This window comes from Hemicordylus capensis, chromosome 5 (genome assembly GCF_027244095.1).
Source record: "Hemicordylus capensis ecotype Gifberg chromosome 5, rHemCap1.1.pri, whole genome shotgun sequence".
Lineage (NCBI taxonomy): Eukaryota > Metazoa > Chordata > Lepidosauria > Squamata > Cordylidae > Hemicordylus > Hemicordylus capensis.
In genome coordinates this window covers 168376896-168391814 of record NC_069661.1, presented here as the reverse complement: position 1 = coordinate 168391814, position 14919 = coordinate 168376896, and the positions used below count along the sequence as shown (strand labels likewise).

General features: G+C 43.9%; 1 protein-coding gene across 4 annotated transcripts in view; it reads left to right on the top strand.

Moving 5' to 3' along the window:
• Nucleotides 1-14919, top strand: part of CPED1 (cadherin like and PC-esterase domain containing 1) — a 182892-nt gene that overhangs the window by 154700 nt on the left and 13273 nt on the right. For all 4 annotated transcript variants that reach the window (XR_008308678.1, XM_053256489.1, XM_053256488.1 and 1 more), the window contains 2 exons: nt 2227-2447; nt 3576-3677. Coding sequence is in view for 3 of the 4 variants with exons in the window: in XM_053256489.1 (XP_053112464.1) it covers nt 2227-2447; nt 3576-3677 (323 nt within the window). In the remaining variant the exon portion in view is untranslated. The remainder of the gene's footprint in view (nt 1-2226; nt 2448-3575; nt 3678-14919) is intronic.

Sequence of the window (14919 nt, the reverse complement as noted above, 5' to 3'; positions counted from 1 at the left end):
GTTTCTACCCTCTTGATGAGAAATAAATAAATATACTCCCAGACCCGGTTCAAACAACCATGGGCTATTCAAGCAACTCTCAGAAAGTAAGTAGGAAGAAAGTGGCTATTCCCAGCAAGCAAGTGCTTCTACTGTTTGCCAGTATTCCTAGCTATTTCTGTGTTGGCTGAACCAGGAAATGGCAAGTGGAGAATGTTGGGACTTCTCCATCAATCCAACATTTGTAACCAATGTTACAAGAGGAGGGGTCCTGACATTCTCCATCCGACATTTCTAGGTTCAGACAACACAAAAATCGGTGGAGGTACTTGCCAGGAACAGCTGCTTCCTTCCTACTTACTTACTGTGAGACCCCTGAACCCATCCATACAAAACAAATATGATCTCTCAAAATCTGAGATGGCACATATTCTGTAGTAAGGTAAGGGTTGGAGTGTTGATTGAAAGAGGCCATGCTTGATGGCCTCCTCCACTTGCCAAAGGCTGTTTATGCTATAGCAGCTTATATGACATATGGCTGCCCAGTGAATGTAACTTGAATAGGAACCCAGACATCTATTCAGGAGTGCAACCTTTGATCACCTTATTTTTGTTTTCCACTAAGAGTTGTAACTGCCTTTCTCCGAACTGCTTTTTCACTTTTGTACATGTGACATTACACTTGAGCTATACCCGTTGGTATTAACTGGGGGGCCCTGTGGCATAGTAATAGACACAGATTGGCTGAGACATGGAAAGGGAGATATAAATTCCCAACAACATTTTATAAGGGGGCCCATTTAGGTAACTAGAATGTTAGCAAAGCTAATCAGTCACATGTAGGGCCTGAAGCAGATTTCTAGTTAGGAAGGTTTTTTTCTCATTCATTTCAAATTAGATGTAGCAATTTGTCTTCAAATTCCTTATTAAGGCAGACTGTACAAAGGTTATATCAAATTTGTTAGATTGTATCCACTTGAGAAATGACATGAGTTTAAGTGCATTGAAAAAATGTGAAAAACCAAATAAAAAGTAATTTAATTTGTTTTACATCTGTGACAAAACCCCATATAACTTTATGGTCAATTAACTTTTACCATAATAGTTCTGTGATTTGCTGGAGCAGAACACTTTAATTATTGTACAAGGCAACTTTTCAGAAAAGTTGAAATGGGAAACACATCATGAATATTAAGTAGTTGCTCAAATAGCTGGGTAGTCAATTACATTTTAAGCGAAAGGTGACAAACCGTACATTTTATTTACCGCTCTTAGAAGCCAATTCACATTTTCATAGTAATAAAATGTCCTCAGCAATGTATGATTAAGAACAGGAAATATAAGAAGACAATTACTTGCTAAGTTTCTTGAAATTCACCTTTTAGAAGAGGAACTTATATATTTCCTAAATTACTGCTTTGGAGTTAAAGATGTTTAATCTTCTTAACTGTACTTAATTTATGATGACACCTGGCTAAGCAAGAGAATTCCATTGTAACTGAGTGAGTGAGCTGCATGTTTGAGACATAATGGGATACTACCACCCGCCAATCAGTGTTTGCAACAAAAGCTACTTGATCCCTCTACATTCACTGATGGGTCACTTATCACTTAATCATGTTATTACATTAAAGTCTGGGTTTGTAGTCAATCTATAAACAAAACGATGTTTTTGTGCCTGTACTGTATATACCCTAATAGCCTCTGTCTGTGTAGTTAAGATCAAAGTTACAATTCATCAAATATGTTTTTTAATGGCTTCTGGGTTATCTGAGTGTACCTTTAGCTGTTGTGGTACATGTGTGGTGCACAACCTTAGAGTCTCTACATCACACTTCACTATAACCACACTTCTCCCTTACCCACACTTGAGCAGTGTATTCTGTTACTTCAAACCAGGCAGATGTTAAGGACAAAGTGTAGTTACAAATCACAGAACATGTGCTTGAAGGGACTTTTAGCCTTGCCAGAATTAGAACTGGAATACAAATACCTGGGCGTACGTACATTCTTTTTGCTACATGTGACACTGCAGAAGAATGTAATTTATTTTTAGCATATATTCCCCCATCTACAAGCCAATTCAACCAAATGTTCAGCACAATCTTATTCAAGTTGACTCAGAAGTCAGTTCCAACTGTGTTCAATGGGGCACACTTCCAGGTAAGGTTTAGATATAAACTTATTTAGCCATTCAAGTAATCAAACATAGATATTGAAATGTCCTTGGTTTTTTTGCTTTTAAAGATTCTTTTCATTGGTGATTCAACTAACAGAGGAATGATGTACTACCTGATAGAACGAGTGAACGACACCCTCCAAGAGTGGCAAAAGGCTCATGACATGAAGTTTTATCATAATGTAAACAATAGGAAAACTTTTATTAGTTACTCGTATTACCCTCAGTTTTGGATCAATATAAACCAAAGACCAACATTTGAAGAAGCACTAGAACTGCTGCTCCTCAGGTATGGTGGAGCACCTGTGGCTGGGATAATTCTGCGCTATGAGAGTGGGTCACTTAGTTTCCTAGCACACAGGTCTATAGCCACAAGTAGGAAGGAATTTGTCTGAGATTCAGACTTTGGAAGAGATTATACACAAAGTCAATGGGCTACTGTATTGGGGGAAAAGGAATTACTATAACTGAGTGCCATAGTAACTACCTCGCAGCTTAAAGCACATTGGCTGACTTACTCTGTGAGGGTATGTCAGCCCAATAATACTGTTTGCGTGCAAGCGGCACAACTGTGCAAGTGATGTTACACAAAGGAAGCCCATTATTTCTAGTGGGCTTACTCTTGTGTAACATCACTTGCACAATATTTGCAGTTGTGCAATTTGCTTGCATGCAGTGTTACTTGAGTCACCTTAAGTGGTGCAGTGGGGAAATGCTTGACTAACAAGCAGAAGGTTGCCAGTTCAAATCCCCGCTGCTACTATATTGGGCAGCAGCAATATAGGAAGATGCTGAAAGGCATCATCTCATACTGCGTGGGAGGAGGCATTGGTAGAACCACGCCTGTATTCTACCAAAGAAAACCACAGCGCTCTGTGGGAGCCAGGAGTTGAAATCGACTTGACGGCACACTTTACCTAATGTTACTTGGCTGACATACCCTTGCGTGGTATGTCAGCCACTCCGTCTATGTACAGATTTCTACATTTCAAACAAATCATTTTTTTCCTGCCTCCTTCTTCATACCTTACATTTGTTGCTCAGAAGCATTTTATCAGTATCACTGGCAGTTTCACTGTGTAGGGATCCCCATGCATCCTCCTCCCCATTGTAGAACTCAAAAAGTCCTGAAATGCCAGTGTGATGCAGATATCCTTGTGTATCACTAGAATGGTCCTTTCTTGCATTGGCACGTCATTTGCTGCCCTTCACAAATGTGTCTAATAGATGTGTTTAATTAAAATGGGGGAAATAATAAATTCTTTAGCTGAACATATGCAGAGCCCTATTATGTAACTGAAAATTACATCAGTCCTTTGTGGCTTGGGATGACGTGTGATGCAGTGCTGTTGAAAATGTTGCCATCTGTTCTGAAGCAGTTTATTCTGCAGCTTTGACTTTTTCTTAATTATTTCAGATCACAACCACTTGAGAACACAGGCCAGACTATATTAGTTGTTGGTGGAGTTCAGTGGCTTAATTTTCATCACTTGCATATTATTCACAATGTGCTTAAGCGGTAAGTGTTAATAAGCGGTAAGTGTTAATACTAAAAAGAAAAAAAGAAATTGGCCCATGTGATGTTCGGCATTACAGCTCCATAACACTGAGCCGCAGAGCTTCCTGCGGCCAGAAAGTGCTAGCAGTATCTCTGTAGTTTCCCCCATTTTCACGAATTGGGGAAACTGTGGGAGCGCAGCTGGCACTACCACCCATTCATACCAGTATCAGGGCTGTATTCCAGTTCCTCAGCAGCCCTAGGGTGCAGCATTATGGAGCTATAATGCTAAGTATCATGTCAGCAATGGGTTTGCACCGGTATTGTTTTGGTTACATTACAACCCACTGCCTATTTTTGCTACATATTGAGGTCATTCACACGACCAATACCAGGGCAGGGAGGGCGGGTGGGGGTGGGAGGCAGCATTCAAGTTACCTTACCCCAAACAATTGATTGTTGTGTCCTTGGTGTGCAAGCTGCACACCCACACGATCTGCACTACTAGGAGCAGCATGGATCACTATCTGCACTACTCCCGGCAGCTCAGATCAACAGTGACCGGGATTCGTTTTCCTGGGCTCTGGATATCCCACAACTAGCACAGTGCCTTGGGGAGTTCCTCCGTCAGATGGGTGCTCTAGGCACCCATCTCTGTGTCTCCTCATACAGACCAAGCAGACACACGATCCCAGCAGCTGGGTTAAGGGATCACTCACTCCCTTAATCTCGGCTAAAAGCTGGGCTAGGAAGTGGGGTTAGGCTGGGTGGAAGTGCTGGGATCCATGCGGATTCTGGTGGTCTATACAAGCAGCTTGGGCTAAGTTGCTCATGAGTACAGCCTCTTTAAATGCAATGGCTGACATCCTGACATCCTAACAGTGAACTTGCCCACAAATTTGTTTGGCGCAGACGACAACTATGGAACATATAGCATACAAAGCTGTATGCTGCATGATTATGTATGTCCACTAGTGGAAGATGTTCTCCAGTTCATATACTAGGTTGGGCTACAAAGCTGTGCAACCAGGGTTGTGCAACAGTCTTTGCTGAATGATTGCAATGAGTGTTGTGGAATAGTCATTGCTCGATGATGTTCTGCACCAGGAGTTGTGCAATTTGTCAACATCTTCTGTTAGTGCACAGACTACTCTCCAAAAGACTTCCTTTCTTTGTGCAACATCTATGCACCACATCCTTAAGCTAGCCCAACAAGTGTTGGGAATTCTCTCTGGTAGGAGAAACCCCTTTTCATTATAGCAGAGTGCACAGAGGCACAACACAGTGGAATTTAGTTAGGCATGCGTGTAAGCTGAGAGTAAAGTAACTTGGAGCCAGTACATAGTTTCAAATCAATATAAGTGGTATTTATTAGAGAACTCCATTCTAGATAGGAAAGTGAGAAGATGGGATCTCTAATCTATCTATCTAGCCGGATGCAGATGGATTCTGCATCTCTGCACACATGGTGCACGGGAGAGGAGCTTGCATGTTGCAAGGTAGAAGGCAGGGAAGAGAAGAGGGAGAGAGGAAGTGACAAGGCAGGCAGGAAGGAAGGGTCCCTGAGAGTAGCAATCTACATTCCAAAGGGATAGTGTCAGAGCAGTAGAGAAGGGATGACCAGTGTCTTGACCCTCTAGCCCTCTGACTCACTAGTCTGTCCTCCACTTTCATTGAGTCAAGAGACAGCACATAGTCCTTCACCTCCAACATCCCCTCTCGATGTCTCATGACTCAGTTCACAAGATTCATTTTCTCTCTCAGCTTTTCAAAGCGGGGTCTTCGTAGTGCCTTAGTGAGTAGATCTGCAAGCATTTCATTTTGGGGGCAGTAGATCAGCTTGATTATTTTTATTTATTTATTTTACATTTTATATCCCACTCTTCCTCCAAGGAACCCAGAGCAGTGTTCTACATACTTAAATTTCTCCTCACAACAACCCTGTGAAGTAGGTTAGGCTGAGAGAGAAGTGACTGGCCCAGAGTCCATCCTTTTGCAGACTTCTCACTACATGATACTTCACATCAATATGCTTGGTACGCCTCTTTACATCGTCTTATTTGGAGAGTTGAATGCAGCTTTGGTTGTCTTCATACAATGGTATGGGCTGTGGTACATCTATACCTACAGTAGATCTTTCAGTAGTTGACACAGCCATTGTATCTCGTGACAGCCCTGTGTAGCTGATACATATTCTGCTTCAGTTGTTGATGATGCTGTTATGTCTTGCTTGCTGCTTGACCAGCTTATGGCTCCATCTCCATAGAAAATTATGTGACCCGCTGGTGGATTTCCTTTCTGTTAGGTCTCCACCCTAGTCTGCATCTACATATGCTTCCAGTTTTGGTTCACTGTTAGCTGGTAGCTTGAGCTTAAAGTGTGCAGTACCCTTTAGGTCAGGGGTGTCAAACTGTGGCCCTCCAGCTGTTGCTGGCCTACAACTCCCATCATCCCTGGCTACTGGCCATGGTGACTGGGGATGATGAGAGTTGTAGGCCAACAACAGCTGGAGGGCCACAGTTTGACACCCCTGCTTTAGGTACTTAACAAGTCTCTTAATCGCATTCTAGTCCTTGACTGTTGGTGATGCAGTCTTTCTGCAAAGTAAGCCAACTGCTGTACTAATATCTGGCCTAGTGAGTGTACTAATGCAGGGATCCTCAATGTTGGGCCCCCAGATGTTAGTGGACTTCAACTCCCATAATCCCAAGCCCCAGTGGCCTTTGGTTGGGGATTATGGGAGTTGAAGTCCAATAACATCTGGGGGCCCAACGTTGAGGATCCCTATACTAATGTATAGAAGCTTACCCAATGCTTCACAATATCTATGGTTGTCAGATAGTGGCTCAGTTTGATCTTCTTTCTTTATGTAGTTCACTTCCATTGGAGTTGGTGTAGGATTTGCATCTTCCAGTCTGAGCAGGTTTATCAGGTCTTTAATCTTCTGTTCTTGGTTGATGAGGAAACTTCCATCTTTCTCTCTTTGTACTTGAATGCCTAAGTAGTGTGCAATGTTGCCAAGTTGCTTGACTTCCACATCACTGTTCAGATGATATATTATTTCCTTGCTGTCATCTGGATTCTCATAGGCAAGAATCAAATCATCAACATACGCCAAAATGTAAGTCCATTTGCCATCTCTGAATTTTGTGTACAGGCAGGGATCAGCTTCACTTCTTTTGAAGTTTGCTTGAAGCAGCATATCATTTAGTTTTGTGTTCCATGTTCTGGCAGCTTGTTTTAAACCATAAACGCTCTTTTGCAGTTTGCATACAAGGTCCTCTTTGCCTTTCTCTAAGAAACCTGGTGGTTGTTGCATGTAAATGTCTTTTTCTAGTTCGCCATGCAAGAATGCAGTTTTCACGTCTAGGTGTTCAACATGCATTCCTTTGCTAGCAGCAATACTTAACAGAGTCCTTACTGTGGTGTGTTTGACCACTGGTGCAAATGTTTCATCATAATCTTCTCCATATTTCTGTGAATATCCTTTCACTACTAATCTGGCTTTGTAGCGCTGAATCTCACCATCAGCATCATGTTTGAGTTTGAAAACCCATTTGCAGCCTATAACTTTCCTTCCTTGAGGTAACTTAGTAAGAGTCCGGGTTTTGTTTTTCTGTAGAGCCTCAAGCTCTTCAATTGCAGCTTGTTTCCACTTCTGGGCTTCTGGTTGTGGTAGCTGGGATATTTCCTCCCATGATGAAGGTTCTGGTTGTTCCGCCATTCTTGCGAGGTAGGACAGTCTCGGGGCTGGAACACCTCTGTTTGAGCGCGTTGATCGCCTCACCTCACCCTCTGTGGTCCCTTCCATTATCTCAGGTGCATCTGGTGGATCGTTAGGGGTCTCTGTGTCGAGCGTGGTTGGATCTGGATCTGCTGTCTCCTCCTCCTCAATTCCGCTGAGATCAGGAAGCATAATCCAGTCGTCAGGGTGTTTGGTCTGGTTGCTTGCTTCAGTGTAGGCCCCCTCTGAAGACGTAGCTCTTTCATTCTCATCAAAATACACCGATCTGCTTATGGCTATCTTGTTGGTGTCAGGATCCAGAATTCTGTAGCCTTTGGATTGTGCTGAGTAGCCTACAAAAATCCCTTTTGTGGCCCTAGCCCCTAACTTAGTCCTTTTTTCCTTTAGGATGTTGAGTAAGCCATGCTTCCAAAGACATGCAAATGTGTTATGACCAATGCCAAAGTTCATATGGTGTTGTTCCTACAGGCTTTGTGTGCATTCTGTTTTGTATGTATGTAGCAGTCATGATGCCTTCTCCCCAGAGTTTCTGTGGGAGGTGTGCGTCAGCAAGCATGCATCTTACCATATCCAGGAGGCTTTGGTTCTTTCTTTCTGAGACTCCATTTTGTGACTGATTGTAAGCTACCGTGGTTTGATGCACAATTCCATGTTCTCTCAGGATCTGCTGTGTGGCGCTGGACATATACTCTCCTCCATTGTCTGTGTGCAGGATCTTTGGCTTCCGCTCAAATTTGTTGCTTGCCATGGCCACGTAGTCCTGGAGTTTCTCAAGCATCTGTGATTTCTCCTTTAGTAGAAAGACAACCGTGTATCGTGAGTAATCATCGATGAATGTGAGAAAATATCTGAAATTACCTATGGTTGCTGGTAGTGGTCCAGATATATCGCTGTGGATCAGCTCCAGGGGTCTTCTGGTCTCCTTTCACTCTGCTTAGGAAATGGCTTGTTAACTGCTTTGGACTCAAGACAACAAACACAGTTAGTCACAATGTCACATGGTACAAAATCAATGCCATCAGCTAATCCCTTCTCCTTCATGTTCTGGATTGACTCATAGCTCCTGTGTCCTAGGTGTCTATGCCACAGTTGCAAGCAGTTTTCATGAAGGCATGACTGAGCAAGGTTCACTTCATTGGGCTGGTATGTTTCAGGTTTGGACCAGGCTGGTCCTTCTTTGTCTTGTCTTTGACACAGGTTGCTCCTGCACACTGTACAGGTCTTTGCATTCAGAGCCTACAAGGCTAACTTCTCCATTCTGGGTAACAACACATTGTCCATTTCTAATATACAGTTCACAGCCTTGTTTCTCTAGCTTTGATATTGAAAGCAAGGAGCTTGAGAAGCCAGGGATATACAAAACATCCTTCACAAATAATGGTTTAACTGATCCATCTAATAACTTAAAATACAAAATTCCTTCTCCTTTCTCCTTTGCTTTATTTTTTTTTTTTTTTTTTGCATTATTGCCCAAATGAACAATCTCTTCAGGAATATCAAAAAGTTCAGTACAGAAATTTAAGTGGTTTGAGATATGAACTGTGGAACCACTGTCTAATATGAATCTTCCATTTTCTTGAAACAGGGACAGGCTATAATTGTGATTTAAATCTCTCTCAATAAAATCAACTCTTCTTGTCTGATTCTTGGGACAGTTTGCCACCTTGTGGCCAAATTGGTTACACAGAAAACATCTAAAGGCATTAGTCCCAGTTGGCCTCATTCCAGGAGCAGTCTCCCTGCTGGCGGTCATGTGACCTCTCTCTCTGGACTGAGTTTCCTTGGCAATGGAGCCAGACCTCTTTGTATGCAAATGGGGGGGGCACATGCAGTTTCCTCTTGCAGCATTCCCTCCCCACCTTGGGTTTCCTCTGGAATGGCCAATTGTTGCCTTAAGAGCAAAGTTATTTGCCAATTCACCTTCATATCAAGAATTCAAAACTTTTCTTCTGCTTGCTTCAGAAGAGATAGTTTCCACAGCTCTCTCAAAGGCTAGAGCGGTGTGGGTTTCCAATTGGCCGATTATATTGCTATAGCTGGGCGGCATGCTTAGGAACAGAGCTTCCAGCTTCTGATTCTCTGTGAATTCCTCTTTTGCAGCTTTAAATACAGCAAAAAAGTCCCATAGCAGTCCAACATGCTTGGTAAAACAGCCCCCATCTTTATACTGGAGATTCTGCATTTTCTTTCTCAAGTTAAAGGTGTATGCCCACCCGTTTTTCATACGCAAGGAATCTAACTTGCTTAGCATTTCCTTTGAGGTCTCAAGATCACATATGGTAGAAAGATAATTTTTACTCACAGAAGCAGCTATCAAAGCTTGGGCTTTTGCATCCTTGAGCTGCCACGTCTCTTTAGCAGTTTTCTCAGCAGCTGTGGTTCCATCTGTGGGGGGATCTTCTTCAGTGACTTTTTGTAGTCCTTCAGCTCGCAATGCAATCCTCAGTCAAGTTTTCCATTACAAGTAATTGTCTGGGTTCAGGATAGTCAGCCTGAGCTTTCCCTCTAGGTAAGTAGCCATCCTCACTGAGCTCCGTAAAAGGGCAGCTGCTGTAGATTAACAATTCAAAGTGTCCACGCTAGATCTCACTGGATCTCCTGGAACAGACTTAACTCTTTAGTTGCAGTACACGCAGCTCAAAATACTGGGCTCCCATAACCTGTTGGGAATTCTCTCTGGTAGGAGAAACCCTTTTTCATTATAGCAGAGTGCACAGAGGCACAACACAATGGAATTTAGTTAGGCATGCATGTATGCTGAGAGTAAAGTAACTTGGAGCCAGTTCATAGTTCCAAATTAATATAAGTGGTATTTATTAGAGAACTCCATTCTAGATAGGAAAGTGAGAAGATGGGATCTCTAATCTATCTATCTAGCTGGATGCAGATAGATTCTGCATCTCTGCACACATGGTGCAGGGGAGAAGAGCTTGCATGTTGCAAGGTAGAAGGAAGGGAAGAGAAGAGGGAGAGAGGAAGTGACAAGGCAGGCAGGAAGGAAGGGTCCCTGAGAGTAGCAATCTACATTCCAAAGGGATAGTGTCAGAGCAGTAGAGAAGGGATGACCAGTGTCTTGACCCTCTAGCCCTCTGACTCACTAGTCTGTCCTCCACAGTCATTGAGACAAGAGACAGTGCATAGTCCTTCACTTCCAATAACAAGTTTACCCAACACTAGTCTGGAACCCAAGTTCCCAATGTAGCAGAACTCATCAATGCAACATATTTGTGGAAGTAAAATGTCCTTCTGCAAGAGCACCATTAGCATATTGGCCATTATGCTTTTGATTTTAAATATTAAGTGTGAACAAAAATTTCATGGAGGTGGAAGAAGTGGGACAGGGCAAAGGGGAGGATTTTAACTCTTCCTCTTCATTCCCAAACCTTTGCTTTCCTATACCAGTTCAGCAAAGTGGCTTTCCAAACACATATCATTCAATGGGTTACACAGGAACAACATAGGAAGCTGCAATATACTGAGTCAGACCACTGGTCTATCTAGCTCGGTATTGTCTACACAGACTGGCAGCAGCTTGCACCCAGACCCAAGGAGACACAGACACACATTACTTTGGTGAAATTGGCCACTTTATTTTGAGTTTTAAAATCATGTAGTGCCCGCAAGGCACTCAGCTGGGATTGGCACTCCACCCACCAACAGTGCGGTCCCTAGCAGGTTGGCCAAGCCCGTGGCCGCCCTGGCCTAAAAGCCTGTGGCACTAGCACCTTGGCTTCAGGCAGCCCACCACTACAGAGCGGGGGCGCCCTTCTTCACCGACCTAAGATCAGGTCTCTGGCATTAACACCACCCCTCCGATGCTGTCTAGCCATATGGAAGGATGCCGCTTGCAGAGAGGTCGGAGCTGAGCAGCATCCCTGATCTGTCAAGCCTCAAGGGATCTGCCCCTCCTCCTTAAAACCAAACGCTTACCTAAGGTGCTGCACCGATTTTCTCGCTGTTCACTGCCACACTGCACTTGCTACAGCGGGCGTTAGCCTCGCTTAATGCCCCGTACACCCCACAAACCCTGCAAAACCAGTGCCAATCCCAACCACAGGTCATCGACGAACAGTCTCATGCCCATGGGCGACAAGTGCACCCTGTCACTCTGGTACACAAGGAGCTGTGAGAACACAATGTCATCGTGTGGTATGCAACCACCACCCCTAGTGGCCAAGAAACATGCAATTGCTGCATTAACCCCCCGTCTGGCCCTATCAACCTTATTTTGCTTTTGTGCAATTTGTCAACATCTTCTGTTAGTGCACAGACTAGTTTCCAAAAGACTTCCTTTCTTTGTGCAACATCCATGCACTACATCCTTAAGCTAGCCCAACAAGTTTACCCAACACTAGTCTGGAACACAAGCTCCCAATGTAGCAGAACTCCACCATGCAACATCTTTGTGCAAACCTTTGCTTTCTTATACCAGTTCAGCAAAGTGGCTTTCTAAATGAATGAGCTCCTGGTGGCACAGTGGTAAAACTGCCGCCCTGTAACCAGAAGGTTACAAGTTCGATCCTGACCAGGGGCTCAAGGTTGACTCAGCCTTCCATCCTTCCGAGGTCGGTAAAATGAGTACCCAGAATGTTGGGGGCAATATGCTAAATCATTGTAAACCGCTTAGAGAGCTCTGGCTATAGAGCGGTATATAAATGTAAGTGCTATTGCTATTGCTATTGCTAAACACATACCATTCCCTGGGTTGCACAGGAACAACATAGGAATCTGCAATATACTGAGTCAGAACATTGGTCCATCTAGCTCAGTATTGTCTACATAGACTGGCAGCAGCTTCTCCAAGGAATCTCTCAAGGAATCACAGGCAGGACTCTCTCTCAGCCCTGTCTTGGAGATGCCAGGGAGGGAACTTGGAACCTAAGATGCTCTTCTCAGAGCAGCTCCATCCCCTGAGGGGAATATCTTACAGTGCTCACACATCAAGTCCCCCATTCCCATGCAACCAGGGCAGACCCTGCTTAGCTAAGGGGACAGGTAGTGTTTGCTACCACAAGACGAGTGCATACAAATGTGCATCTGACTGCATGTGTAGTCTAAATGCACTGCATTGCTATCTGTGGGATTCACAGTTAGATGCATATCCAATATATGGATGGGGATGTATATCCATTGAGAAGAATGTGGTGGAGAATGAGTGCATCTGCACCTCCATGCACCTCCAGTTTACTCCTGGTTATTGACCCAGCAAATTCTGTATATTTAGAAACCTGCTTCTGTGTGTGTCTCCTTCCTTGGACTGAGGCTCTTGGCTCCATAGAGCAGGGCAGGAGCTGGGGGAGGGACAGTTTGCAGCAATTCTGCTTCTAGTCATAAGCTCCGTAGTCAAGCAGAATGATTGTGGCAGAACTCCTGAGCAAATTACCTGGAGGACATGCACCTGAGAATGCACATCCTCCGAGGCTTATCCCTGTCCCACAATTCTTTATGTTGCAAAGAGATGTTCTTTTTCATCCTTTGGCACAGGAAAGCCTTTGGGCTTGGAGGCAGGGCGGACTTCTCTGAGCCCAATCCCTCCCTTCTTTAAGCCCCTGGCCGAAGGCAGAGAAGTAGCAAGCCACTTGCATCCCTTCACCTACTGTAATTCCCAACTCCAGTAACTAAGGCTTCATGCCTGCCCACTGCTCTCTTTTGCCAACCTTGTAAGGTAGTGCCAGAGTACCTTGCATGCTTAGCCCTCTGCCCCCACCTGGATTTGAGGAGGCAGAGGGTTTAAAAATGAGATTCTGCATACCTAGACTTCCCCCCTCCAGTATCCTAGAACCCTTCCCCAGCCCCATTTTGGCACCCAATGCCTCTTACATGGAGGACACTACCACATTTACCGGTAGAGTAAGATGACCATGCATTTAAAACATATCACAGCCCAGAGTGAGTTTGGTGAGGGTGGGCATAGCGCAGGGACAGAGCCAGTGATACCTCAAACACTCACTCAGTATTCAAACTAGCAACTCCCAGCTTGACAGGGATGACTTCAAGGGGTAGTGGGCACTCCCCACCAAATAGCTCCTGCTGTTCCATCCATCGGAATGGAACTTTGCAGCAAAATGTCAGCCAACCCAGTCATATTATTCTGGATGGGGTCACACTTCCCCAGAAGGAACAGGTACGCAGTCTAGGGGTGCTTCTGGATCCAAGCCTCTCCCTGGTCTCCCAGGTTGAGGCGGTGGCCAGAAGTGCTTTCTATCAGCTTCAGCTGATACGCCAGCTGCATCCATTTCTTGAGATGAATGACCTCAAAAAAGTGGTACATCTGCTAGTAACTTCCAGACTGGATTACTGTAATGTACTCTATGTGGGACTGCCCTTGTATGTAGTCCAGAAACTAAGTTGGTCCAGAATGCGGCAGCCAGGCTGGTCTCTGGGTCATCTCGGAGAGGCCATATAACTCCTGTATTGAAGAAGTTACACTGGCTGCCAGTATGTTTCCGAGCAAAATACAAAGTGCTGGTTATAACCTATACAGCCCTAAACAGCTTGGGCCCTAGGTATTTAAGAGAACGTCTTCTTCATCATGAACCTCACCGCCCACTGAGATCATCTGGAGAGGTCCATCTGCATTTGCCACCGGCTCATCTGGTGGCCACTCAGGGACAGGCCTTCTCTGTTGCTGCCCCGAGGCTTTGGAATGCACTCCCTAGTGAAATAAGAGCCTCCCCATCTCTGACAGCTTTTAAAAAGTATTTAAAGATGCATCTGTTCACTCATGCTTTTAATTAATATTGTTTTAATGGTTTTAATGCTGGTTTAAAATATTGTTTTAAAAAATTTAAATTGTTGTAATGTTTTAAAATTTTTCTTTTTGTTTTAACTAATGTTTTACTTTCTGTTTTTATTTTGTTGTAAACCTCCCAGAGACGTAGATTTTGGGCGGAATAAAAATATGTTAAATAAATAAATAAATAAATAAATAATATGGTGAATTAATTGTTTTAAAATACAGTACCTTAATTTAAAGGTTGTGAGAGGAGAGAGCTGGTATTGTGGTAGCAAGCATAACGTGTCCCCTTAGCTAAGCAGGGTCTGCCCTGGTTGCATATGAATGGGAGACTTGATGTGTGAGCACTGGAAGATATTCCCCTCAGGAGATGGAGCTACTCTGGAAAGAGCAGAAGGTTTCTAGTTCCCTCCCTGGCTTCTCCAAGAAAGGGCTGAAAGAGAGATTCCGGCCTGCAACCTTGGAGAAGCCACTGACAGCCTGTGTAGACAATACTGAGCTAGATGGTTCAACTGTCTGACTCAGTGTATGGCAGCTTCCCATGTTCATATGTTTCTATGTCTTTAAAGAAGCCTCATTCACTCACTCTTCTGCCCCAGAGCAAGATGCAGAATTCAGTGCAGCCAGGTAAGTAGAATACTCCTTAATTATCTGAATTACATTAATTACCTAGCCTCTGTAAGTGTTTAATGTACAGCAAAATCCTCACTCCCCTAATAGTATTCTTTGCTACGCTTTTGCTGACCTAGACTGTTTGTTCTGGAGTTGCTCTTAAAGGTTGA